Here is a 26,562-nt window from a genome sequence, read left to right on the forward strand (position 1 = left end):
CAAACAGTCACGTGATGAGTTGTCAGTAAACACATTATGTTTGTGTTTACCAACCTGGCCAGTCTATGATTGCTCTATAGTAAGGGGACAAAGAGTGCTGCTGTCCCTGGACAGAGCTGTCACTGAGTTAGACATTTATTAATTTGTTCAACGTTTTGACTACTTATTTAAAAGATATGGCCTGCGTTATCCAAACAGTGTATGCTGCTGCTTTAAATGATCAGCTTGGGGATTTCGGATATTTTGCTCATTGCCAACAAATCTACTAATGAGTATTGCCTTATTTAGCTCTCTACAGAGCTCCTTTTTCATCCAGAAACTATTAAAAACACATCAGCAAGCAACACTGTTGTGCTAGGTAAAATATTCCTTTATTACCATGAAAACACAGCATACTTTATTTTGAGTCAGACACACGTACCGAGTGTATATGCTGCTATTAATAATCAGTATTCAGTGTGTGTTAATCAGCCACTGAAAAACACACTTTTTACTCTTGTTTGAGAAATGATTGCAAAACTTCCTGTGCCTGTGCCTTTTTTTGTGTATTTTGTTTACTTTTTAATATATTTGTCACCTGTCTTGAAAACTCTTTCTTAGTATTACAAACAGAAAAAGACAGTTAGAAATTATTAAGAGGCTAAAGACTTTTTATTCTGGTCTTAGTTAGAAGTGAGTTTATTTGTTGGAGACCCCATTTAAACTCATATCATTATGATTGTCTTTTTTTTGTGTGAAAATGAAAATCGGGATGCAAAAATGATCATTACCACTAATCATGAATCATATTGCAATTGTAATATCTGTCTAAATAATCACAATATGATTTATTGACCATATCATCCAGTTCTAGTATTTACCGTGGTGTATACATGGTATTTTCATGGTATTTGTTGATAATAACAACGACGATAGCAAAGAAAAGCAAGAGTCCATGCTTGTAGCTCTGTGAGGCTGTATACTGAAATGCACTGCAATAAAACAGAACTTCATTTATCCAGAGGGAAATTGTTGTAGTGCACTGTAGGAGAGAGTGCAAATATAAATATAAAGAGCTATGAGTATAAATGGGGTAAAAGCCAAAGTGAGCTTGCCAACATAATTACAGTAATACTAACCTGATGATGTTTGGCAGGTCGCATCTTAGTTTAGAATGATAGCAAGCTTACATTTTCTAATTAGCACTAAAAACAAAGAACAGCTGAGGCTGATGGTAATTACATACATTTTGATCATAAACCAAAGTGTTGGAGCAACCGAAAGTTAATTCACAGGTTCACTAAAGTCAATGAGATTTATGTATCACCTTTGATCATGAATATCTGTTTTAAATTTCTTGGCAATCCATTAGGGCTGGGCGATATGGCCTTAATGGCAATATTGTTATGCTATATCACGATGGACGATTTATATCTTGATATACTGAAATATCCTCAAAAGCACTTCATAAATGTCAGGACAGGGCTGCAAAATGAATTATCAAGATGTTTTTGACCAAATATATATATCAATATTGCAATAATGTTGGTACTTTCACAAAATATTAACACAATGACATTTTTGATAAACAATCATTAATAATGTGGAGACCAATTTTGTAACATGAAGTTTTACAGTCTGGTAAGTTCAGAAAATGACATCACTTTACTATAATGCAACCTTTAAAACCAGGAAAAGACATCACTTATGTCATTTCACAATATAACAATAGTGAATATCTAAGATGCTATACATTCTTATAGCGCAATGATGATGTAATGTTGATATACTGCACACATGTCAAGATATTTCAGTCTGGACCAAAGTAGTGGGCTGACTAACAGACCAGGTAGCTAGCATTGCTAAAAAATGAGACACATAACACCAGACTTACCCTTTAATATTATTTATTTGTTATTGTTTTTGCACTTGTGTGAATATTGTAGAGCCTGTAAATGCACGAATGGTTGATATTGTGTTGTAGGTGCTACAAAATACAGAGGGTATCCTCAGTGTAAGTGTGTGATCCCTGGTTATGGTTTGATTCTTGTTAATGAATCCTCTTCAGATTCAGGTCTTACGACCCAATATTGCTTCTTCTTCTGGCACTACTACACAGTACACAAACGCGGTATCTGAAAAATTGAGATGTGAAACTTTGTGATTATGTCTGCACTGAAACAGAGAAACAGGTTCACGGTGGATCAATCGTCATAAACTGGCTGTTCATTAAATGTTGTAGCTGTACAGACGACGTAAATGAATGAAATTGTGCAAAATGATATGATTTTTGTGGATAAAGAGTTAATTTATTCTGTTTTCTCTGGGCGTGCGAATCTAATTGAGAGGGGATGCCGTCTCCAGCACAGAGCTATATTCAATTGTTGTGTTTGAGAATGGGAGCACTCAGCCTTCTCTCCAAGAGGGTCTCAGGTGGTTTCTCTTCATTTAGGTTCTTTCCTCAGTTGATCTCGTTCTTGTTTAAACAAAACAATTTGGGGGGGAAAACAACTGGCTCAGAAATATGTTCGCCTTTTTATTTACACTTATCCTGCCTTTCATGCTCTATATGTCATAAAGAGATTGGGTTATACACCGATCATTAAAATTCATTTTAAGGAGCTTAGCTGCCCGCACCGCGAGCATTCAGGTGTAGTGATGTGCGTAAGTGAGAATGAGCCGGTCCTCTTCTCAAGGCCTTCTGTATCATCACCTCAGCAGCAGCTAGCAGAGCTGCTGTGTTCTCCTGCTGTGATGGCCTTATGTAGTGGTGGTGCAGGACAAAGACATTGGTTTACGACCAGCACGGCTGATGATGCAGCACTTGTTCAGGAGAAATCTGCAACCACTAAGGCGGCGAAGAAGTATATATCTTCACCCGTCTTATGCTGTCTGCTTTGATGGACAGGATAGAGGACAGAAGCATTCATTTAGACAGACGTGTTTCTATTTGTGGCAAATAGAGACAGGATCCAGGAATAAGCTCCCTTTTTTTAGGAGACCTTATCGAAAAGATTAATGGATATACTGAAGAGGACGACACATTGTGGACTTGTGTCAGGCAAACTCATCAATGCTGTGTTTGTCAGACTCCCTACAACAAGGACCAGTTTAAATGCAAAGGAAATGCAATGTGCCATCTAAGTTAACAATTAACACATACATGCTTTATTGCTCATGATTGGTTGGAATGATAATTTTTGCATTGCATTTCTTTATTTTTAAAGCCATTGAAATCACGATGATGTGACAAAAAGCTTCTTTGATTTAAATATTGCTCTTTGGATGATATTTCAAATAATTGTGCGGCCTTACTTGATGATGAATTGAGGAGTCTCACAGCCTGGGGAAAGAAGCTGCTCTGTAGTCTGGTGGTACGGCAGCGGATACTTCTGTATCTTTTGCCAGCTGGCAGCAGGGTGAACAGACTGTGGCTGTGGTGGGTGTTGTCTATTAGCATCCTTTGTGCTCTGTGCAGACACCTCACCCTGATGATGGCTTTGAGAGGAAACATGTTTGTTTCTTTGCCCACAATCAATCAGAACACTTCTTCTTCATCTTCTTCTTTGTGAGTGCTGGAGTTTTGTTTATTTTTAACATGTTTACCTGTTTGAACGTATTAGTGAACTGTTGAATTGTATTGTGTTATACTGGGAGGTGTTTAACATTTCAACACCCCATTTATATCGATGAGGGAAGACGTAATGAACATTGTGAAAAGCACACACTTACTGCAGCTGCTTGTGTCAAGCACTTTGATTGGTGCCTCCATCTGGCAATCACACCCTGTGTCCAGGTTCAAGGTTTGACTGTATGTTATATGATGGGCTGCTGTGAATATTAACAGTCTTTGTTACAGACTTTTTGTTTCTGCGTTGGCTCACATTGTTCCAGACCTCTGACCATATAAAAAATCTATAACAAGAACTCTGATTAAAAAAAACAGCCTGAGTGCCCTTGATATAAACTATTAATATACAACTGGTCCACATAACAAAATACATGTATTTTTCAAAATGCTTGTCAATGGCATTACAGCACACAAGCTAGAAATGTATCCTCCAACCACACTACTTCTGTTAGCATCATGTCTCATTATCAGCAGCAGCTGCTTGTAGAAGTCGTGTGATTTGTAACATCCGCAGGTGTTTTTCCGGATTATTTGTGTTTCACTCCAAACTTTAATAGATTCCCAGGTTGTAGCATTCATGCTTTGTTCCCACTTTTGTCTGTCATCTGTTTTAATTGTGTACAATTGTGTCATTTCTCTATAAACAATAGCTGTTGATGCATCTAAATGTTTTGAAGAAGAAGGTCCCGAGACAAACCACTACATACGATTCAGCAATCACACACTTTCAGTGTTGATGCTACGGAGGCTAAGGAGGAGGTGTAAGGAGGCTTTTGTGACACCACACAAACAAACTTTCACAACACAGGTACTTTCACAAGTATTTGCACAACACACAAAGGAGAGATTACAAAGGGATCTTCCGACCTCTTTCAATACAAGAACTTTTGCTTCAAACAGAAGCTGTCATCCATCATTGTGTTCATGTTGGATTTTTATTTAGGATTAAAATGTACTCATTTGAGTGTGGATACTGGGGTATTATTTACTCAAACTCTTACCATCAAACTATATCGAAATATTTAGGAAAAGACGGATTAGAAAATTAAATCACTGGTTTTTGCTCTTGCATGCTTTAATGCTGGTGTAATCCGTCTAACTTTACTAGTTCTCAGCTGAAAAGAATGGAAGGAAAGGACACAGACTGAAAAGAAGATTCTACGACTTCTCTCAGGTTCAGCTCTCAGGTTCTGGCGGCAGGCAGTCTAATAACGCTGTCAAATAACACAGAAATCAATGTGGTTAAATGGTGGTGAAGCTCCTACCCGGGGCGAGAGTCGACAGCAAGCTGAAAGGTCCCAGCTCCTTCACAAAGTAATTGTTTCGTCCTGAAAACAAAAATAACCCCAACAGAAGCCTGTTCACTTAAATCTACATCGTCAGATATTTTTTATTTGACTCAATTTTTATGCAAATGCAAAGACATGATGACAAATAGGAACAATACTGTCAAAAGTTACAGATATATCAAAATTAACAGAGGTACATTTAATTGAAGTACACTGAAGTACACTACACAATTTTGGGGTTCTGGTAGTATATTTCCTCATTTGCATGTAAAAAGACTGCCGGGGGTTATTTGTCTACTATGCTGATAAAGCATTGTCAGTAAAAAACAAAAAATCTCGTATGTGGTGTACTGGTGGTCAACAAGTTAACCAAAAATGTGTCTACTGCCATTACCTCTCTCTCTCTAGTGTTTTTGTGTCTACATACTGTTGAATGAAGACAAAATGAAGACTTTTTTAAAATCCTAGTACTGCTAAAATGTCAAAAGTATTGTCTCAGTTGATGACGAGGTCTGTTTGATATGCTCAAGGTAGCATTTAAGTCTTCTGTCTGATCTGAAAGCATGAAAATCACAAACACATTTTTTTAAGCATTGTTGTAGCTTTGCATTAGTTGAGGCAGACCTGTGACGTCTCACTCACATCAGCCTCAATTCTCATTCACGCAATGCATCCTTGACTCATAGATGCATCTGCTCAACTACCAGCTGACCAGTAACATCCAGTCACATTTGTGTACTAGTTAGGTTAGCGTACTTTATTATATCTATAGGGAAACTCTATTTCAGTTAAAATTATTCATTTTGCATGACAATTCATAACCTGGTAAAAAGACATGACACTTCAACAAATTACAAATTAACTCGAGTTATATCACTGTATCATCAATATTGCACATATCCCTGAAGTTATAGGCTTAAGCCAACGACAGTGCATTACGAAACTAAAATTAAATAAATAGTAATATGTCAAGGACCAGACCCCTGAACAGAGCCACCAAAAAATGGTTGTCTCTGTTGTTATGAACACACGAGATACAAACCAACCCATTGTAAATTTGTCAAGTATTTTAAATAAATGGTCAATTCTTTGTTAAAAATGTTTCTGACTGAACAATTGAACCCTTAACATTTAAAGTTATTGGCGTTAGTTTTACTTTCAGCTGGACATTTTACATAAAGTATTGTTTACTGGTAAATACATCAATTAAGTACAAGTGTGAAAGAGAGAATTCATTGATATCAGTACTTTTACTTGAAATACAAGGCTATATTTTATTGCTGACACTCCAGACACTAAGCACTAACTTTATATCTTGAAACAACACAGGACTGCTCGAAGTGCAGTGCTGATGTAATTAAAGGTCCAATGTGTAGGATTTACCGGCAGCTAGCGATGAGGTTGCAGAGTGCAACCAACTGTATACCCCTCGTCTCACTTTTCAAGCTAAAAATATGAAAAACCTGCCTAATCGAGAACCTGTGTTTTGTTTGTCCATTCTGGGCTACTGTAGAAACACGGTGATCGAACCTGGTGGACTCCGTGGAAGAGGACCCACTATCTCTGTAAATATAAAAGGCTCATTCTAAGATAGTGAAAACACAACGATTCCTAGTGTCAGGTGATTTTACACTAATGAAAACATAATTATAAATATTACATTTCTGCCAATATCGAGTCCATTTCTCCCCCTAAATCCTATGTACTGGGCCTTTAAACTGTAACGTAGCTGGTATTCTCAGAAAGTGGTAGAGGATGAGCTGTCCGTTTCTCTTTAAGATACCTCTCCATAGTAACAAAACAGCTAAACTAGAGGAATGGAGGCTGTAATGAAGTTTGACAAACCCGAGCTGTTTATAATAATCCTGTGACTCAAACAGAGCAGCTGAAGATGTGGACGTGAAGCTCTGAAGGCTCACCCTTCTATGATCACGCAAAAGGCAGTTTACATCACTGCAGTTGTTGTGCAGTATTTTTTCCTGCTGCACTTATGTGGTATTGATCATTTTTGGTCCAAGTCCTCAGGAATCAGTTTCTATTGATTTCACTTCAGTTGTAAGCCTCTCTTTCTGACCTATGTCTCTTTTTCAGACCAAGCACCTTTTCAAACATCCTTACCTCTCTGCTGAGAGCTTGCTAAAACATGTCGTTACTGCACCACTCTCCGAAAGAAAATTTCCAAATTTATTTGTACTTTGGACTTAAATACCAGCCATTAGCTGCTGGAGACTGAACTTGGTTTGGCTTGAAACACTTCAGTGGCACAATAAAACATCAATAGTCTGCTCTGTTTGGTTGTGGATGTAGTTGTACTTTCAGAGGGGTAATTTGCTCCTTTGCCTGGACTGTCATTATCATACATAAAAAGAACCCACATATAGCCACAAGATTCAGCACTGATGATGGCTATTAATAGCTGCAATGCAGTCAGAGTCAATACTGTGTGTGTATGTGAGATATTAAGTAACATGTACATGTCTGTGTCTGTAATCAAGTATGTGTGTGCCAAATGAAGAAACCTCCATTAGCTACATGCTACTTTGAGAGTTTATTTTAGATTTTAAAGAGCATTTTTTACACACAGCTTGGTGCTAAAATGCAGAATTTTTAATCCCAGTGAAGTGGAGCACAGTCTGATTCTGCTTCCTATTTATTTCCTCCAGTCTCAACCTCTTCGTCCTTTGATTGTGCATGCATGTGAAACCCAACAGTGTCCTAATACAAGAGTGCTGGGTCTTCATTCCTTCCTCCAAAGGAGATTTTTGATCATCATTCTCAGCATTGTGGGATACACACAACATCCTGTGATTAGCCCTGCATCTCCCATGTTGGGAAAAAGTGCCCGGCATGCTGTTAGGATAGATGATGTGAATCAATACTGAGATAAATTCTCAAAGTAACCTCTTTCCTGATAAGTTAAACAAATTGTGTTACTGAAACACTGCACCACAAACAAAATGTCCAATCTGTAGATGGAAGTTTGCTTTTTAAAGGAAATAGGATAACTTTACATACACATGCTCATCAGATGGTCCCATATCCCATGTTGGGAAGTGGTTCCTTTGACTTCAGGTGTGTTCATGAGCTTTGAGTCTTAATGTGAAATCAACATGGACGCTACAAAGATGCGTTGTATTCTATTTCTCTGAGCGTTAAAACATGCTGTTAGCTGTGATGCTGTGAGTGATTTATCCCAGACTTCTTGCTGCATTCTCTAAAAAACACAAAAATATTGCTTTACCAGACTGGTTATCAAAGTTATTGCCAAAAAATTATTTTTCTAACTAATCTAGGTCACTTTACATGGACAGAAACTAACAACCGAGTATCATATTACAAATTACATGTGAGCAAAAATTGTTGTGGATTAATAAAAAGTTTCCAACCAGCAACAAGACATTTACTTTTGTCCGCCATGTTTCTGCATTTACGACAGCAAAGTCGGAAGGTAGTGTACCAGAATTTGTTCACAATTTCTAAGTTGCCATTCCGATTCAACAAGGCAATTCCCGAGGGACGCCAAAAGTAGTGCTACAACTCTGCTAACAAACACTCTGTCACCATGCTAGCTAAGGAAAACTACATTGCTTTTCCGACTTCTCTCCTTGACTCAAATTCAAACATCAGTTATCATTAATATTATTGAAATGACATGATCGTGTTTACAGTTACATATTGGTGCGGACAAATCATATTTTTCCCAGGATGTAGGGGTGGTGCCCCCCCCGTCCCCCCCCTCCAGGAATTTACGCCTATGGACTCAAGCGTCAGTTCAAGTCATGAACACATTTTTCAAACTATCCTGACATCTAGATCATCCACATCAAAAGATAATAAATACACTCAGTCGTGACTTTCTCCTTTGCAGTTAAAATACAGTGGTGGTTTCAGTGGAGCAGAATTTATTCATGTGTACGATACATTCTGTCTACAGCTTGTTGCTGCTTTTGAAACACTGAGGCCTCAGTAAGAGGAATTGATTGAGGTGTTGAAGTTCAGTGCTCTTGGGTAGAAAACTTGGATGGCCTATCTGAGAGCTGTAGACCTTCAAATAGCTGTCCGGGGGACTCCTCGCCAGTGAATCAATAGACAGTTAATTTCAGGCCATACTCTGATGCTTCACCGCTAGCTCGTGTACGGTCCTCTCACGTGTTATATTAATCGCAAGAATCATTTTTACATTGTGGTGAACTCTGCAAATTAGAAAATCAAAAGTGGCCATTCATAAACTTTAATTCAACTGCAAGCAGATACCATTAGATTAGATTAGATAAAATGAAATCAAATTAGATTATATAATATTAGATTTGATTTTAATGATTCTCTGGAGGAATTTCAGCCATTACAACAACAAGTAATTGTTTTGGATCCCGCTTTGGGGAAAGGAATTATAGGCCATCTCTGCTGCATCATAAAAAGTGGAATTGAAATCCACAGAGTGAAGAATATCCTCTGCAGCTGGTCCTATTTTTCTCCTAGTGAGATAAAGTTTGATAACAGAGCCTTTATAGAGTGTCTGGGTTAGACTAATCCTGCCCACGACAGACTTATGACCCCTGGGCCTAAGTGAGAAACTTAAAAGTCCTGGAGCAGCTGGTCATCTATCCAGGCTCAACTTCCCCTCTTCCCTGTGGGGATGAAACCAGGATGAAGTCTGAGATGTACCGAGGTAACACCAGCAAGGCTAAAGAGGATGCTCTATTTCACTCAGGAAGGGACGCTGAATTCCCTCCCTTCAACTCTAAAGGCCTCCAAAGAGATGTGAACAGCAAGATGGATGTTGACAGCCAGTGTGGTGCAGTTGTCTGGATTGATATCCGTTGCTGTTAAGGTGTAATTTTCAAAGGTGGAGACAATTGGGGGTGTCTGAGTTCAAGTCCAGGAGGTCTGGGGTATATACTTTGAAGGTTAGAGGGGAAAAAAGCTAGTCCATTGTTCTATTTTTAAAGCTTTCAGTTATTATCTTATTTGCTGTATGTCTGGAGATAAGCAGGAAGAACACCTACCTGTACAGAATGAATTGTATCTTGGTTTAACGTTGCTCTGTTATGTTCTCTTAATGGCAAAAACCAATTTAACAAATTACCTCCCTTACCTACTATTAACCAGTGTTAAAGAAAGAGTCCAGCTACGATGGAGGCTGCAACGAACCATTATTTTCATGATGAACCAATTAATAGCATAGTCTGTATCCACTAAGCTGGTGGGAGTCAAATTAAGATTCAAGATACTTTATTGTCTATCACATAGTGACAGACGCATAAAATCACACAAGCATATTTGTTAAGCAATGACGGGATTTGCAAAATGGCAGCAGTACTATAATCAGCACAAACCACTAAGGCATGATTACGAAGAGCAACTATTTGTTTATGTAACTTGTCATGACTAAAGTAAACAGAACGTGACAAAATACAACATGTGAAGGACTATAACATTAAATGCATCACATGAGCAGCAAATGCACAAAGCAGATGGAATAGAATATGCAGATACACACAGTTTGGGTATTTGCATAAACAGTGCAATATATCTCTAACCTCTGCAATATATGTTTCTAAAACAGCGGGATTGTTTTGGCTATTCAGGAAGCTCATATCCTTATCTTGGAGCCCTGATAACTGAAGCCCTCCGGTGGTAAATTGGAATTAGATGTAACAATGACATCTGGCTACAGTCAGAAACACTCTTGCTTTTCCAACATTTTCTTTGTGGTGGTTTGATTTGACAGAACTGTTCCTGAAAGGTGTAAAGTATGAATCAAGATCTTATTTAAAGATTTCATTTTTGTCTTATTTCTTTCATTCAACTGACTCTTTTTGTGATGTTTAAATCTGAATATATACCATGTACTTTTGTACCAAAGCCAGTCAGGATCATTGTTTTAACAGCGCAGCCTGAAACACAACTTTAAACTTTCACAGATTCCCTCAGTGAATACTGATGCACCAATTCCAATTTCTGATTTATTTATTTTTTTAATCTTGAAGCCTAGTTCCTGTCTATACTTCTTCTCTTATTATAAATAAAAGCAAACTACCATAAAACAAATTAGCTACAGAGCATATGTAGAATATGTTCGACCTCACAGAGATATCACCTCAGCTTTTAAAATCAATATACAGATATCAAGATCTTAGCTGTTAAATGTCACATTTTCCTCAACGTTAGTAAAAAAAAACAACAAATATCACAGCAGCTTTATAAACTGGATCTCTGAAGGAAGTTAAAAAGTATTTCCGGCAGAGAAATCAATCTATTAACTTTTGGTATTATTAACTATTATACTTTGTAATGTGTGTGTTCAGCCTTGACGTCTCGGATGGCTGTTGACACAAAGAAGCACCCAAGATGCTCTCCGCTGCAACTCCGGGGGATGAGATGGAGGCCGAAGGTGCTTCGCAGTAGCGTCGGCTCGTTATAATTAGAGTGGTTGAAAATTGACAGCTCCTGTAATGGTTTAGTAGGAGCACTAATGTATTGCAGCTGTCAAAGATGTGTGAAGCATTACAGCTACAGTTATAATTATGAGAAAAAACACCAAACTCACAAACATGTGAGTTATTTCTGAATGTTGGGGAATCAAAGTAAGGTTTTAATGCTTCATTTAGTTTGTGATCATGATTTAAAATGAGATAAATTAGCTTTCCTTTAACATCTGTTTATATTTTATATTTTTCCACGATAGGCTGCTTACTTTAAGTATTTCATGTACAACCGAAGCATGATACATCTTGTTCATCTAATTGTTGTTCAAAAACCATTAAAGAGGCAGTTTACCCCAAAATTTAAAACAGATCATTTTCTTCTTACGTGTAGAAATCAAAATAATCCACATACCTTGTTCTGAGCAGTTTTATAGGAACTGTTTTCTGTCGCTTATATGTATTTTTGATTTTTGGGGTGAACTGTCCCTTTAAATCCATTTTTCACAAAATGAGTCACACTGGGAGACAACGTCCTCCATTACAATGAACACCGGTCCACTGCTTACACTTTTTACTCCTCTGCAGTTATGTTTGCTAGAAACTATAATGCACAGCTGCAGTAGGAAATATCTGGTGAATCAATTTATTTCTGACCCCTTTTTGAAGATTTACATCTTCAACCTAATCAAATGGGAAGTCGAAAAGTGTTGAGAGTGACTAACTCGATGTTGGTTTCAGTGTTTTTATGCTATCTGTCGACAAGAGGACGAGTGTAGAATAAATCAGTCTTGTCCTTCACATTAACATGGCAAACAGTAATCCCACCTCCTTGATGTTATATTGATAATGCGTGTGTCCTTCTGACTGACCTGTTGGTTTCTGCTCTCTCATCAGTGAGTCCAGATGTGACCGGAGATCATAAACATCAACATCATCATCATCATTATCCACCTGCCGAGGATTCAGAAGCGGAGGGCAGATCCAGAAGCCTTGGACTGACGGGAGCCATCTGGGTCTTGATATTGCCCTGTTTACATATGCTCCTGGCCTTGTAACAGCTGCCTTTTTGCAGCATGAAACTTTCAGGACTTGATTTCAAGCTAATTAATCCAGAAATGAAAGAGCCAGTGGACGTAACGAGCCCCAGTATGTGATGGAGCACCGCTTCCACACAGTGCAGGACACGGGAGGAATGAACACTGATGGTTGTGTGGGGAAATTACACTGTGGCTTATATGTAAGAAAGCATTTGCGAATATCAATTACTTTTTTATCAGTTACCCGGCATTCATTAACACTAATAATGACTTATTTATAACAGCCGATGTCAAATCTAAAAAAAAAGCATATGTCGTAAAAGTTTGGTATTAATTTAATTGTATTTCTGGACATAATATATAAGATCTGTAGATGTATATAATCATTAATTTGCTTCTGCATATCCCGTTGTAATGCACTCTAAACAGTACAGGTTGTTCTTATAAATGGGGTTTTACAGCTGCTTACTTTTTATGCTGGAAATAGAAAAAACCTCCCACTCTCCACAGCTCTTGTTTGCTGCAAGCCCAAATTAAAATGGCCTGTTATTTTAGACTTTCCTAAGAATCCCTTCCGTGTGACATTTTTTATACAAAAGTGTTTTGACTGTGCTTCAGATCATTGTAGAAAACCCGCAGTTAACTCTTATATACCGTATATGTTCTTACACAGTACAATCCGCTGAAAGGAACAAAAAAGAAATTCAAAGCAGCTGCTTCCCTTCACTTGTAATAACTGCCATGCTGTCCACAGCCCAGTTAATTGGTATATTTCAATTGCAAAATTGACCTATAAGGCTTTATGCTGAGAGGAATGGTGAATGGAGAGGGATGGGCAGGTGGACGTGAGGGGGGGCAAGTGAGGGAATTCATACTCCTTTCTTCTTTAGAAATAGATTAGTTTCCTCAGGAGTCTATTATCATCCTTCAAATTCAATCCTCCTCTGCCTTCATATAGGCCTGGATGGGAGCTGATAGCTCCTGGTGAGCCACTGGCGAGGAAAAACCCAGTTCCTTTTACCTGCTTCCTGACTGCCTACTGCTGGTGTGGTACTGGCAGGTTTCTGTGTAGAGAAAAGGATAATGATTTGTTTCACATATGCCATGCATGTCTGGTCAATGGCTGGGAGAGAAAAGCACTCACCGGTGCTGAAAATTGGTTCTTTGGCTCAGGTATGGCTTGGAAATGCTTGTAGAGCTTAAAAAAAAAAAAAATCACCTTTTGAGATGCTGTGGAAGCTAAAATCACACTGTTTATAGTGAAACCATTCATATACATTATTCATACATACCACAGAGATAAACAGGAACAAACATTAAAGCTGCTACTGTAAATAGATGACAGTGTAAAAAAAAATAGCTGAATCATTCAATTAGTGCTCGAGACAGCTTTTCATTTGCCAGCCAAAGGTACAATCTCCTCAGGTACTTGTTTGATCAAATGTGATCATATTTTAAAAGCCTGCGACCTTCCTCACGCTGCAGTTGTCCTAAAGCATGCATAGCATTAGTCATTAGTCATTTTCACCTTTAATGTAGCAGGTTAGACTTTCATCACGATATAAAGTCAAGGCTGTTTGAGAGTCTGAAACACTTGAGTGGCTTGGAGCTTCTCCAACTGCAGTTTCAAGGTTGAGAAATGATAACTTTTAGATTAATTATACTCATCATTTCTTACTGTGAATTAAATCTAATGTCTGCACATGAGGCTTTCTAAGGTGAGATTCTCAAACGACAATAGCTGCTTATGAGCTTTAAAACAGTTGTTAAACTGCCTTTAACCCGTCACGACTGCTCCCCCAAACCAATTATATCACAGGTTGGCATAATCAAAGTCAGTGCTATTGTCATTTGAACAACTGTGTTAATGACACTATTAAAGAATTGTGTTCTGTCTCTAACTGGATAACAGGCAGCCGGCACTGAGCCAAAGTTGCCTCGAGGCTAAATAGATGTCAGGTCAAACTGGTTCTTCTTTACTTAAAGGAAAGAGTTCAGTTTGATGTCTTATGTGATAATTATCACCGCATATTGAGACAAGAGGAGGGAGGGAAGGGGCCAGATGATGCTAATAGCCAATGATGTGCACCCACATCCAGATAGGTGTCATCCTGCGGGCAATGCATTGTGTCAGAACCTCTTGAATAACATGTTTTCTGTCTTAAAGGAGACCTATTATGCTTTTTTGTAGTTGTTTTTCCTTTCCTTACGTGTGTTTTATCGGTTCTTGTGCATGTTAAATGTCTTGAAAGTTAAAAAGGTCAAAATCCGCGTCAACAAGAGCTCCTCTCTCCCACAGAAAATACTGCTCCTGAAACACCTCGTCAGTAGTCCTGACTTTAATTCTGTGACTTTGTGACATCACACTACGTCACCATATCTTACATTTGCATAATGTACCCTATATTCACAGTAGAAGTGAAGCTAACTGGAAGCTGAAGACACGAGAGAGCCGACCTGAGACGCAGTGAGCGGTTCTGGCTCAGGCGTGTGTGCACTGACCAATCAGAGGACACTGGGTATTTGGGAGAAGGAGCCTTAAAGAGACAGGAGCTAAAACAGAGCATTTCATACAGAGGGGCAGCACTGGACAGTATGAGAAAACTGATGCATTTTTTGAGCATTGGAAGATGTGAACCCTTTCTAGTGGTAACCCAAAAAAAGATTTTGACATGAAAATGACTCCTTAAATATTCTGTTCGCAGAGTAAATGAGTTATTTGAAAGAGAGATTCCTGTAATACATGCAGCTCTATTCAGATACAATCTGTATATTTTTCATGCAATCATTTTTTGATACAACTGTCTTTAGCTTCGGTTCTCTGTTATAACATTACAGTCAGCAAAGCAACTGCTGAGAGGTCAACAACACAGCTGAAAAAAAGGTCAGACAAGCAGTCAAATGACCAGGCAGGTTGTAAACAAACTCCCAGCTTAATACAACTTTTTTGGAAAATAAAATAAAGGCGAACAGTAAAATGTTTATCCAAACAGTCCATATGAACTGTTAACGGACTGATCTGACACTAACGGTTTTTCTTTGCGATGATTTTTAGCGACATTAACGCCTCTGTTTTTGACCTCCAAATAAAGTTTTGGCTTGTTTACATCCTGATTTTCTGCCTGCTTGTGTTTTTATTTATTTTTTATTTTTATTTTTTTTAGCAATGTCGGTATGTTCCCAGATCTCAGCAAGATCTCATCAATTGTTTAGGTGTGTAGTTCTCCTTCAAAGCAACAAAGTTAACTTCTTGGAGAAAGGTAGTTGAGTGTCATCCCCTGATCGTCAAATCTAGAGAGTCAACAATCAGCTATCTTTCTCCAGGAAGTTATATTTTGTTGCTTTAATTTCAGCAATCATGGTTGTAGTAGTCTGTACCTGAATTTCTGTTTTTTTAGTCTCATTAAAACTACCATCCTTTGACTAAATAACATGCCTTGCAAGTCTTTCTACGGGATCCCCAAGTGTCCCCAGCTGTGCTGAGCGATGTGATCCAGAGTTTAATGATCTCTTGTGGCGTTAAAATGATTAGTTCTTCAGTTTCTTCTCCTGCTCTCCCCTGGAAACAGTGAGTTCTTGCTATAACTGAAATTTGATTTCAAAAGACAAAACGTAAGATAATTAATCAGAGAATGGCGTCTACTTCTGTTCTGCCCATTCTTTAATATATGTTAGACGACATATTTAGAGTACATATTTAAAAATAAAGATAATACATAGCAATTCCTCGTGGCCAGCTTCTTTCATTGCTTGCCATGTGCAAGAAACCAATACATGAAGCTAATCTGGTCAGAAATGTCATCCTGTTGTGGCTGTGTCACTCTGCTATGCTGTGTATTGACACCCTGAACCTGTGATCTCACCCTTTGGTCAGTCCTGAACAAGGACTGAGCTATATGTTAAGCTCTTTGATTTTCAACTCTGCCCTGTCCTCACAGCCAATGTAGAGCGTGTGTCCCATCGGTCTCACCAGTGATTAAACGATTCCTATAGGGCTTCTTGTAGAGTACCTGCTCCCTGCTTACCTGGACTTAACTCTGCCACTCTTGCATTCTTCCAGTCCAGAGGACATGACTGTCAATTGTTGGTATATCACATCGTTGCCTCATTCATACTGTGATGCTGCCTGGATAATTTCAATAAGTGGTACATGTTACTCAGCCCAGTCACCACTATAAAATATTGGCAGTTAATTTTTCTACATACCACTGATACATGCACATTTATACGTGTCATAGGCTACTTATCATATTGACATTTCTACAACAGGTCTCATATCACGTTCACATTACAGGTTCATGGCCTGACTGTCATATCAAGAGGCAGAGGGGTCAGGGGTGGAGTTTCAGATTAGAAGGCTGCCAAGCTTGTGACCGCAGTTCGAGACTGCATATCAACATTTGCAAGTGTGAAACCACTGGATATTTTTAAGGCGACCATGGGACAATGTCCAGCAAAAAAGCAGATTTTTATCTCCAGCCTTGTTTGTGCTGATAAAAACAGCTATTTTAAAAACAAAATCAAAACATGATCTTTTTTTTTTTAAAACACTAACCAAGCTGTTTTTGTGAGTAAACCTAACCAGACTGTGAGCACAGTGTTGTCACAACATAAAACAGAAAACTTCAGCTACAAAAATTACAGGTTGCTTCATATAGAACTGTAAAGTTTCAACATATCTGTGGTTTGCAGAAATGTACATTGCCAACATTTATTCTGCCAGTTGTCCTGCTAGAGTCCTCATGGTCCTCGTGCTCATGGTTTTAACAACTCATTAGTATTATCTGAACCTTTTCGTATTCAGGAACCGATGATTGAGGATGTTCAAGCCACAAGAGGTCTCCAGCTCTGTATTACCTTCATTGTTTACCTTGGCATTGTTTTGCCAATAAATATAAATAACGTGTTGTCTTGTGTGGTACTTATTGATTGAGCACTATCTAGCTCACCAAAAGATTATCTTTTTTCAAGGCTGATCTGTGATTTTCTTTTAAAGAATGACTGAAGGTAAACCACATCAACAAATCAACACGATTTAAAAATCAAAGTGCAGACATTCTGTGTAGAAACTCTACATTTTTCATAACTGAGAGTTGAGAAATCTGCACAGTAATAAGTTCACTTCGGACAAAGAGACCAAAAAATAAATGGAGATATTAATGAACTCTTGCATTGAACTAGATGAAGACGGTTATTTTTGAACAGCTCTTACAGTCTCTCTGTGTAGGAGTGAATCCAATTACAATACTTGGTGTCTTCAAAATTACTCAGAGGTAGAGCCTCTGTTCGTCTGAACCATTGTCTTTGGAGTCTTTTATCTCTGCATACTGAAGGAGGGCTCCTGGGACCTTCTAAGGAGAATAGTGCTGAGCACTGCTTAAACGTATACAGAGATTAATTTCATATTCCCATCGAGGTTTCTGTTTCACTCAAAATTATTACTGTGACCTTGACAACGGCTAACGTTTAGCCTCAACATAGACAGGAGCTTTAATCATCACAGTGCAGACGCAGACAGAGCTTTGTATCATTCTTCAAGTTGTTCATGGTAGAGTCAGTGTTTCAGTGTTTTCAGAGGCTTAGCTCTGCACACAGGACAGACTTTCACTGAGTCAAGGAGATAAACTGTTGAGAATTATGAGTGAGGTCATTTTTAACTAAGGAAAGTGTATTAAAACAACACTGCTTTTCCTGAACGAGTCTATTTGGCCTGACATGATTTTTGTTAGCTGTCATGTATTAATGGTCTTAACAGGAAATATACACTAATTTCTATACTTTTAATATCATGTTTTCCCTGAGCTTGCTGCATTTCCATATTCCACAGTCAGTCAGTAGGTCTGTCGCACCACCACTTTCATCCAGACTTAAATATCTCAACAACTATCAGATGGAAGGTGAAATTTGCACAAACATTTAAATTCCCCAGAGGATGAATCCTAATAACTTTGGCGTTCCTCTGACTAAACCTCTACTGAATGAATTGGCACTACATTCTGTGCAGACGTTTATTCTTCCCAGAGGATGAATGCTCCGGGACGAGCATGGATGAAGCCTCAACTGTACTTTGTGTCTTGTGCTAATTAGCAATTATTAGCATGCTAACATGCTATGGTAAATGGTAAACACCATACCTATTAAACATTAGCACGTCAACACTATCAAATTTAGGATGTTAGCATGTTGACATTAGCATTTACTGTATGCATACCATTAAAGGCAAATACATTCACAGTAATTTAATTCTGGGAGCAATAATAAGTCCTTGCTGTAATTCACCATTTCTTAAGGAAGAAGTGGGTAACAAAAGCGCAGGTTTGAATCTCAAGCACCAAGCAGCTCTATTTTAGGAAGCTTCATCTCGGTGTTCAGCTCATTCACAGGTCCGAGGTCTGTGTAGCATTGTGTGACCTTTATAGGTCAAATCCCTCCTATACCAACCCAACACACACATCTGTCTACCACAGGTGAGCACATTTTCAAATAATTACTGTTACAAACTGAAGTAGGGACCAGCCGACAGGTGCAGGTCGGGTCAAGTCCTGCCGTCGAACTGTTCAGTGTAAAAATGCAGAGATATTATAGAAAATCAGAGGTATATTTTACAGAACATTCACAGCTTGGATTTATCAGTGAGGTTAAGAACCTGCATTTATTCATGACTGCGCTGTTTCTATTATTCATTATTTCATTTTTCATTTTGAGACGAAAAGAGAACAGTCGGCGTCAATGAGCACCTTGTGGAGACACCCTGCTGCCCCATAGGTACCTTTTACATTCCTTGAAGTGTGATTTCAGACATTAATGTAAGATGAAAGAATGACACGCACACACATACACAGACACACACACCTCCCACCACCTGGAGATAGCAGCCTGTGCCATCTCGCTCTCTTGTTTTCTGTATTTGAGACTTTTTTCCTCGCCGAATGGAGTAAACAGTCCCATCAATATAGTGTTTTTCTGCTGTCTACCCACCCACTGCTTCCAGATTATCAGACAGGACTACAGCACAGGTTTCACAATAAATCCTCTCATCCTTTTCCTCCCCGGCTTTCCTCTTCACTCATCTTCTTTTTTCATCACTCTGACTTTCCTCCCCGCTCTTTCCCATCTCTCTTTCCTGAGGTGGAGTTTTCACAGTATGATATTTCACTGTTTCAGTTATCATTTCCCATCTTTCGTTTTTCCTTCCCACAGCCCATAAATGAAAGGATCAGAAAGCCAATATAAAATTCATATATTTAAATGTCTTGTATTGTATATCAGCCGCCACAGTATCAGACATACGTGTCTTCCAGTTCGACCTGAATCTAAAATTGGCAGACTCTCAGTCACGTCAAGAGACGAGTGCTGGATTTATTCTCCATGAGCTGAGAACTGGGATCAGGTGCGAAGATAAATGACCGTAAATAGGCTTGAAATGTGTGTGCAGGAGTCGAACATTTATGGAAATGATATTTGAAGTACTGCTGTGGTGTCATATGAACCTGCTGAAAATCTAGGACAGTTAGAAGGGAGACGAGAACGACAGATGACAGAAAACGGCAGGATTGAACAAATGGAAACATATTTAATTAGTAAAATCTTAATATGTATTCCATGTTATTCTTCTCAGAACAAAGAGGTTGAGACAAATAACATCAGAAACAAACAGATCCCTTCCTGCCCCCGTGTCTGCTCTTGGAAGGTCAGTTGGCCACACAATGCAACATCGCTGAATGTGTGGCACACAACAGAGGGCTCATTTGGCACACGGTGAGGCGAAGAGACATGCTGTCGCTAATCCTTGAAAAGATCACATGTGCAGGAAATGCTTTCTGGTTAAGAAGAGGAAGAAAAAAAATAATATTCCCCTTATTTGCACCTTGAAAACTAAAAATTAGAGCGTTAATAGTTTATAGTTATTAAACCAAGCTCCGGGTGGTCACACAATGCTTCCTAAAAAAAAACAAAAGAGAAAACCAGCTTTCATCATCATAACTCTTAATATTTTGGGACAAGAGTTCCATTTTATTTACTGACCTACTTATCACAGCTCCCACAAGCATGGCTGCCACTACTAAGACCATCCCCATGGCCACTGACCCATTTGACAGACAAGCCAACCTTTAAAATTTCAAATTTTCAGATCAAATAAGTCATGCTTAAAACTCCTCCCAGATATTTCTCCTCTGCTGCACACCGTCACCTTAAATCCCCCTCCTCAATTTACCACCCACTTTTTTTTCCCATAGTTCTCTGGTGCAAGGTGGGTGTCCCGCCAGGCGTCAGTTCCTGATTGAGGTCTGACACATCCCCTTGCTGCATCCAGGGCAGACGTACTGCCAGTTCCATTTGTGACAGTCTATACATTATTCATGCCTCTTAATTAGGTAGTGAAGCAGCAGCTTATACTGGTGAGACATTAGGTAGATCAGGGTCTTGGATGGCACCTTCAACATGACTTCGCCACTGCACACAAAAGCAAACAGGATAAGAAATGGCGCTGTGACAGAGGGTGAAGAGGATGTGATAAATTTAGCTACGAGCAGTGATATTGTGAACATTTTAAGAAAAGTGCAAATGAGCACAGAGTGCTCGTAAACACCAGTGCACACAGAGAAACTCAAACTGCAGATGAATATTATGCAGGACATGAAGTACACTCAAAGATAAACAGGTAACATTTACTGAATGATTGCTCTTTGTGGTGCTTTTTGGCGAACATTTGTAGAAGAAGGACAGCAGCAGAAAAGTAGATTTGCTGTGTTAAATAAAACCCCACGGGAGGAAAGCCAACAACATTTTCACATCTTGAATCATGTTACAGTTCAATGTCACTGTCTGTCACCATTCAAACTTAGACTTGCCTGAAGTGGCCTCCTAGGCTGATCCATGGACAGCTATTAGCCAGCTATACTTCGGTAACTATTTTGCATGGCTGGAATGGTTTTGTATAGATATTTACTTTCTACGGAAACCCTCAGGGGAAAGCGATCTTTTTTTTTTTTCGGGTGATCCATTTTCTAAGATCTGATCTAAATTATTTTCTCTCCTGTGTTTATGACATGTGACCTGGTGGAAAAAAAATGTTTTGCCAGGATAATCTTTCTAAGATTCTTTTCATTTTGATTCTTTGATTTGTTTCCATGCGTGGAACTGAGTGGAACAAAAAGAAACATTTTGTAAGGCTAATTTTGTCCACAAGAGGCTGAAGTGCACGACTACCCGTGACCTAAATAGGACGAAAGGCAACCATGTTCTTCCAGGTGAGTTTTAAATTCTCTCTGCGCTCTGAACACAAGATGCTTCTATTATGTGTTCGGTGATCTAAAGTGACTGTCAGTAGGCTGGAAGTCACTTATAGATGGATTCTCTTACTTGTCTTTCAAACCCGTCTGTCTTCTCTGGCCAAGATGTTTACATTGTTGCATGCTTTAAGCTGACAAGCTCTCAGCTTCAAATAAACCCTCTTATTATAACTGAGTGATCATGACTCATCAGAGAATTGGATCGTATCATATCAAACATTCAAAAAGGTTGGGACGCTGTGTAAAATTGTGAAAATAAAAACTGAATGCAGTCATTTGCAAACAAACTTTGTTTACTGGCGACCATTTTACAAAGTGTTCCTGATCCCATGTAGTAAAAAATGTTCCCAGTCTTACGCTGATTCACTGCAAACATGTTGCTTGCATCAAATTCAGAATAAATTAATAAAGTTGATGAGATAAAACATTAAATACATATTGTCTTTGTACTGTATCCACTTGAGTACATGTCGAAAAAAGGTAGCAAATAATCAGATTTTTGCAGCGTCCCATCTCTTTTGTAATTGGGGCTGTACGAGAACGCTTAAAACTCAAATCATATTTCGAGATCAACTTTTAATGTTTTAGAATTTATTTCTGCCTCATTTTACTGTGTTTTCAGTTGTATTGTAATAATGGCAGACATTTTATCGATTCTTCTTCTTAATCATTCAGTCAATGAAATGTCTAAAATAGTGACAGCTTCTCAGAGCATTTGTTGACCCTCCTAAATGTTTCAATTTGTTCATCTAAAACTAAAAAAGGACACAGTTTACAATTTGAGAAGCTAGAAACAGAGAATGATTCTTTTATTTTGCTAGAAACTTAATTTAATTAGCTGTCAATAGACTCATTAATTAATCATCAAATCGTTTTTGCTCTGATTATAATATTTTAAAATAAGTAACTGTGAGGACGATGATGGATGCTTTTCTGTTGAACATACACTGATTGTCATTGTGGGGATGACAATCAGCTTGTTAACTTTTGTAACGATCAGTTCCGCAAGTTTTTATATTAATAATATTCGTTTATTCATGAAAGTATCCACAAAAGGTTGAACACTGGCTGCAAAATGTATTTTCAGAGTCAACAAATCTGTGCTGCTTTGGGAGCTAAGCCTTTTATTTTCCTCTTGTCAACAGAGAAAAAAGTGGCAGCATGCTGTACCTGTTGGCACTGGAGCCATATGCCTCTGACATGGCAGTATGCAAAACCTTGTTTCTTCCCCCCCCCCCTTTTTTTTTTTTTTTAGAGAACAGATCAGCACGGTGACAGGCCTTATATCCACCGCATGGGCTCTCGAGATCCCTCTCTTTCTCGAGTCAAGTGGTGGGTCAAAAGGGATAAAACCGTTTCCTTTCTCTTCCCCGATGCATGCTAATACGCAGTCTGTCAGTAGTGAGGTGGCAAGGCCCTCAGGGAGGGTTTTGCACTGAACTATTTCTTGTCTGTAGAAAGATCAGGGAGGGTAATCTCTGTCTCTGCTATCCAGGACTGTTCTGCTGTGTAATTCAGTCTTTATCCTAAATCCGGGGAGAGAAAGACAGCAGAGAGAGAGGCCGAGAGAGGGAGAGAGATATGAGGGGGAATTTATTTGAAAACCTCTGATGTAGGAAACCAGAAAAAAATAGAAGCGTATTTGCAAAAGCAACATGATTGCAAAGGGGCTAGGGCCTCTCCTGATGTAGTTAGATGGAAGTACATTTTCACAAAGACTCGTTTTATCATTCTGTCAAAGCAGAGCACAATACAAAATATTTTAAACTCATTATTTAAGTTATTATAATTATTCCTCTTCACTTGTTATTATGAATTACAGGCGTCAAATTAACTCCTCAAAGACAATAAACACCAAGGTCATATCAATATCACAGGAACGAGCAGAGCGTGTTGGTGTATTGAACCCACTTTATTGGTTTCGAGGTGAAGCTTAAAAACACAAAGAGTGGGCGGAGAAAACAACATTTGGTTTACTTGTCAGAAGCACAATTTAAAACAGAGAAGGTTTTTTTTTTTTTTTTAACATTGTAATGAAGCCTGTCCAAGAGAAAATACAATACTTGAGATTCACATCGAAACTTATTTATGTCTTATTATGACACAGTACTGGGTTAAATCCATTTAATTGCTCAAATCTTGTGGGAGTGAAAATTGAAAACCAAGGTTTAATTTCATAGGTCCCTATTTTCAAGGGACTTTTCACTGTCTCCAAAGCCCTCACACTATTACTTGTCATGTAAAAAGCAATTACAATCAGTGCTCAGATGAAATGTGTCATCAGAGAATCCATTAACAATGTCCTCAGACCGTAATATTTACAGTCACCACCCTACTTTCACAGGCAACACTTTTAGTTTTATGAGTTTTGGAGGACAATTAAAAGGCACCACTCTCACTGTCAGATCGGTTTTGTTCGGCAGTCTATTTGAGGCAGTTATGGTTTCACAAACGTATTTATTGCAGTACTATTGTTTCACATTATATTATACAAGTGTTTCTGTTGTGTCCAGGCCCTGCCTCTGACACTAAACTAATACATCACTGTTATTTAATTAAACTGGCACCACTGCTCTAATTGTGTGGGTGTAGTAAAAAAAATAAATAAAGGTCTCTAAAACAACATTCATTTGCAGCTGACAGTACAGAAAAATACAAATAAAATTATGAAGGCTGATAATGTAAGTTTAACCTAAAGGAAGATTTCATCAGTTGTTTGCCATGTATTGTTCGGTGAAGCTGGTCAGATCAGTTCCTCCAGGATCGCAGGTGTGAGGGGGCAGGTCCGGAGAACAAAGGAAAGAGCATCGTTCTGAGGGGAAAAGGAAATGCTTTTGTGGAAAGAGGAATTATGTACTGAAGGATTCTGGCTGCCAAGCAGTGAGATGGAAAAAAGGCATTTAGCTCTTTTTTATGGTACTACCTCAATCATGTGAAGAGACAAAGAATTCATTGAGATTTTAGGATCGTAACAACTGAGCAGAGGACTGAAAATCAGCTCAAGACCAGATCCAATTCTCAATTCTACGTCCAGCGAGTTTGGTTCTTTTGGGGGTTTTCCTTCACAATTTACAATACAATAGGCCCATATAAGAACTACAAGTCTACTTGTACAATAATTGTCTAGTGAACATATTTTTGGGGTTGTTGTCTTTGGTATTTCTTCAAATCTTTACTGTGCCTTTTGTACACACATACACTGCATTTTAGGTCACTGTCAACTGACCTTTTGGAAAACTCCCTCCGGAGTGAAGATATTCAGAAACTGTGTTTTTAGTGTTTACGTCTGGACAGGCAGAGATTTCTTGCAAACAGTGACACAGACACACACGTTTATCAGCATATGAAGCATCATCGGCAAATGTGAACTCAGAGTATGTCTTATGATATTGTAGTATATGTAAGTCCATTTTCAGTTATGTTAGTATGGACAGAGATTAAAAACCCTGTTTCCAGAAATATCCGTGTACGTGTGGACAACTGTGTGAGGCATTTATGTGAGTTTCCATTAGGCACGTTCCTTTATTGTGGCCAAAATTGTTTAAATTTTGGCAATTTTGCAGATCCTAACAGATCGCAGTGACTAGACTTAATACTTAAGCTGATAGTATTCTAATGCTGCGCTCCAGACAATTTGGAAATTGAAAATTTCCAACCTCCTACTACAAAAAGTATTCCTACCTCCTACTTAGGGCACAGCCATCTGTCCCAACACCGTGAGGGAGCAGTTGTCTGACGTCACACAACAATGGCAGCACCCATGAGGAGGGGGCAGTATGTGTTTCTAGGAAACAGTATCTGTATCAGAATAGTGGATCGAATATTCAGATACCTTTCCAAGTATAAAAGTGTCGTAAAATAAAATATACAACGGCGTCTGTTACCTCGTTTTCGTTTATATGCAAGGAGGCTGCACTGCCGACGGCTCACTTGCCAAAGAGACATGTGACAGTCAGCCAAGTTTTTGTTGTTAACTTTATGTATTTTAAGAAATTTCAACTAGAAAATTCCACCCACTGTCCTCCGACCTTGACTGGGAAGCATAAAGCGACAGCCAGCAGCCACTTAGCTTTAGCTTGAAATAAATGCTGGAAATGGCTAGCTTGGCACCGTCCAAAGATAAATCTGCCAACCATCACCTCCAAAGGTCAATAACATGTTGTACCATGTTCATGTTGCCCATACTTCCTGTACTTATGTTAAGCTAAGCTAGTTGTCGACTTTCCCTAAAAACACTTGTAAACTCCTTTACTCACATTTTCCATAATGCAACTGCTAGAATAGGTTTTCTGCTTCTCCCCACACTACTGTCTAAACTGTGTTTCAAACTTTTCCCCTCAATGACGGGAAATCCCTTCATGAACCCCTTTAAGACCATAATCACCTTCCAACCGTCTCCTCCATGATGCTTTCAGTGATGTAAACAAGAAGTGAAATGGTTAGACTATAGTTGTTTATATTTTGGTGAATTGGCAACATTAAAATATGCCAAATTAGGTATAACTCATTGCATTGCACCCATGGATGTACAGACAGTAATCTAGAATTACTTTGATACTGAAGAAAACTTAAAAAGATTCTCAGCCAAGTTCTGAAGTTATGTATTTTTCTTTCTATAATTAAAGTGAGTTTATTTTGATGGACATTGGCGATAATGTATAATATTTCGAGCCCTACCATTATTGATGTATATCAGCTGATAGACACACATGTTTTGCTGTGATCCCTCAAATTTGGTTATCAAACACTTGTGACAAATAATTGTTACAGAGGCAGTATATCTTACAGTTTAACAATAAACTTTATAAACTGAAATGACACCATTACACTAAAACAATAAACTTACTGGGAATTTAATGGTTTTATTTATCCTAAGAATTTTTCTACATTATAATCTCTACAAAA

General features: G+C 38.5%; 1 protein-coding gene across 1 annotated transcript in view; it reads left to right on the forward strand.

Annotated features, from left to right (window-relative positions):
- gpc5a (glypican 5a) overlaps window positions 1-15,478 on the forward strand; it is a 143,191-nt gene extending 127,713 nt beyond the window's left edge. The window contains exon 9 of the mRNA XM_073464923.1: window positions 12,222-15,478. Within this exon, the coding sequence (XP_073321024.1) occupies window positions 12,222-12,382 (161 nt within the window). The 3' untranslated portion in view covers window positions 12,383-15,478. The remainder of the gene's footprint in view (window positions 1-12,221) is intronic.
- The last annotated feature ends 11,084 nt before the right edge of the window (window positions 15,479-26,562 follow it).

Source organism: Pagrus major, chromosome 4 (genome assembly GCF_040436345.1).
Source record: "Pagrus major chromosome 4, Pma_NU_1.0".
In the NCBI taxonomy this organism is placed as follows: domain Eukaryota; kingdom Metazoa; phylum Chordata; class Actinopteri; order Spariformes; family Sparidae; genus Pagrus; species Pagrus major.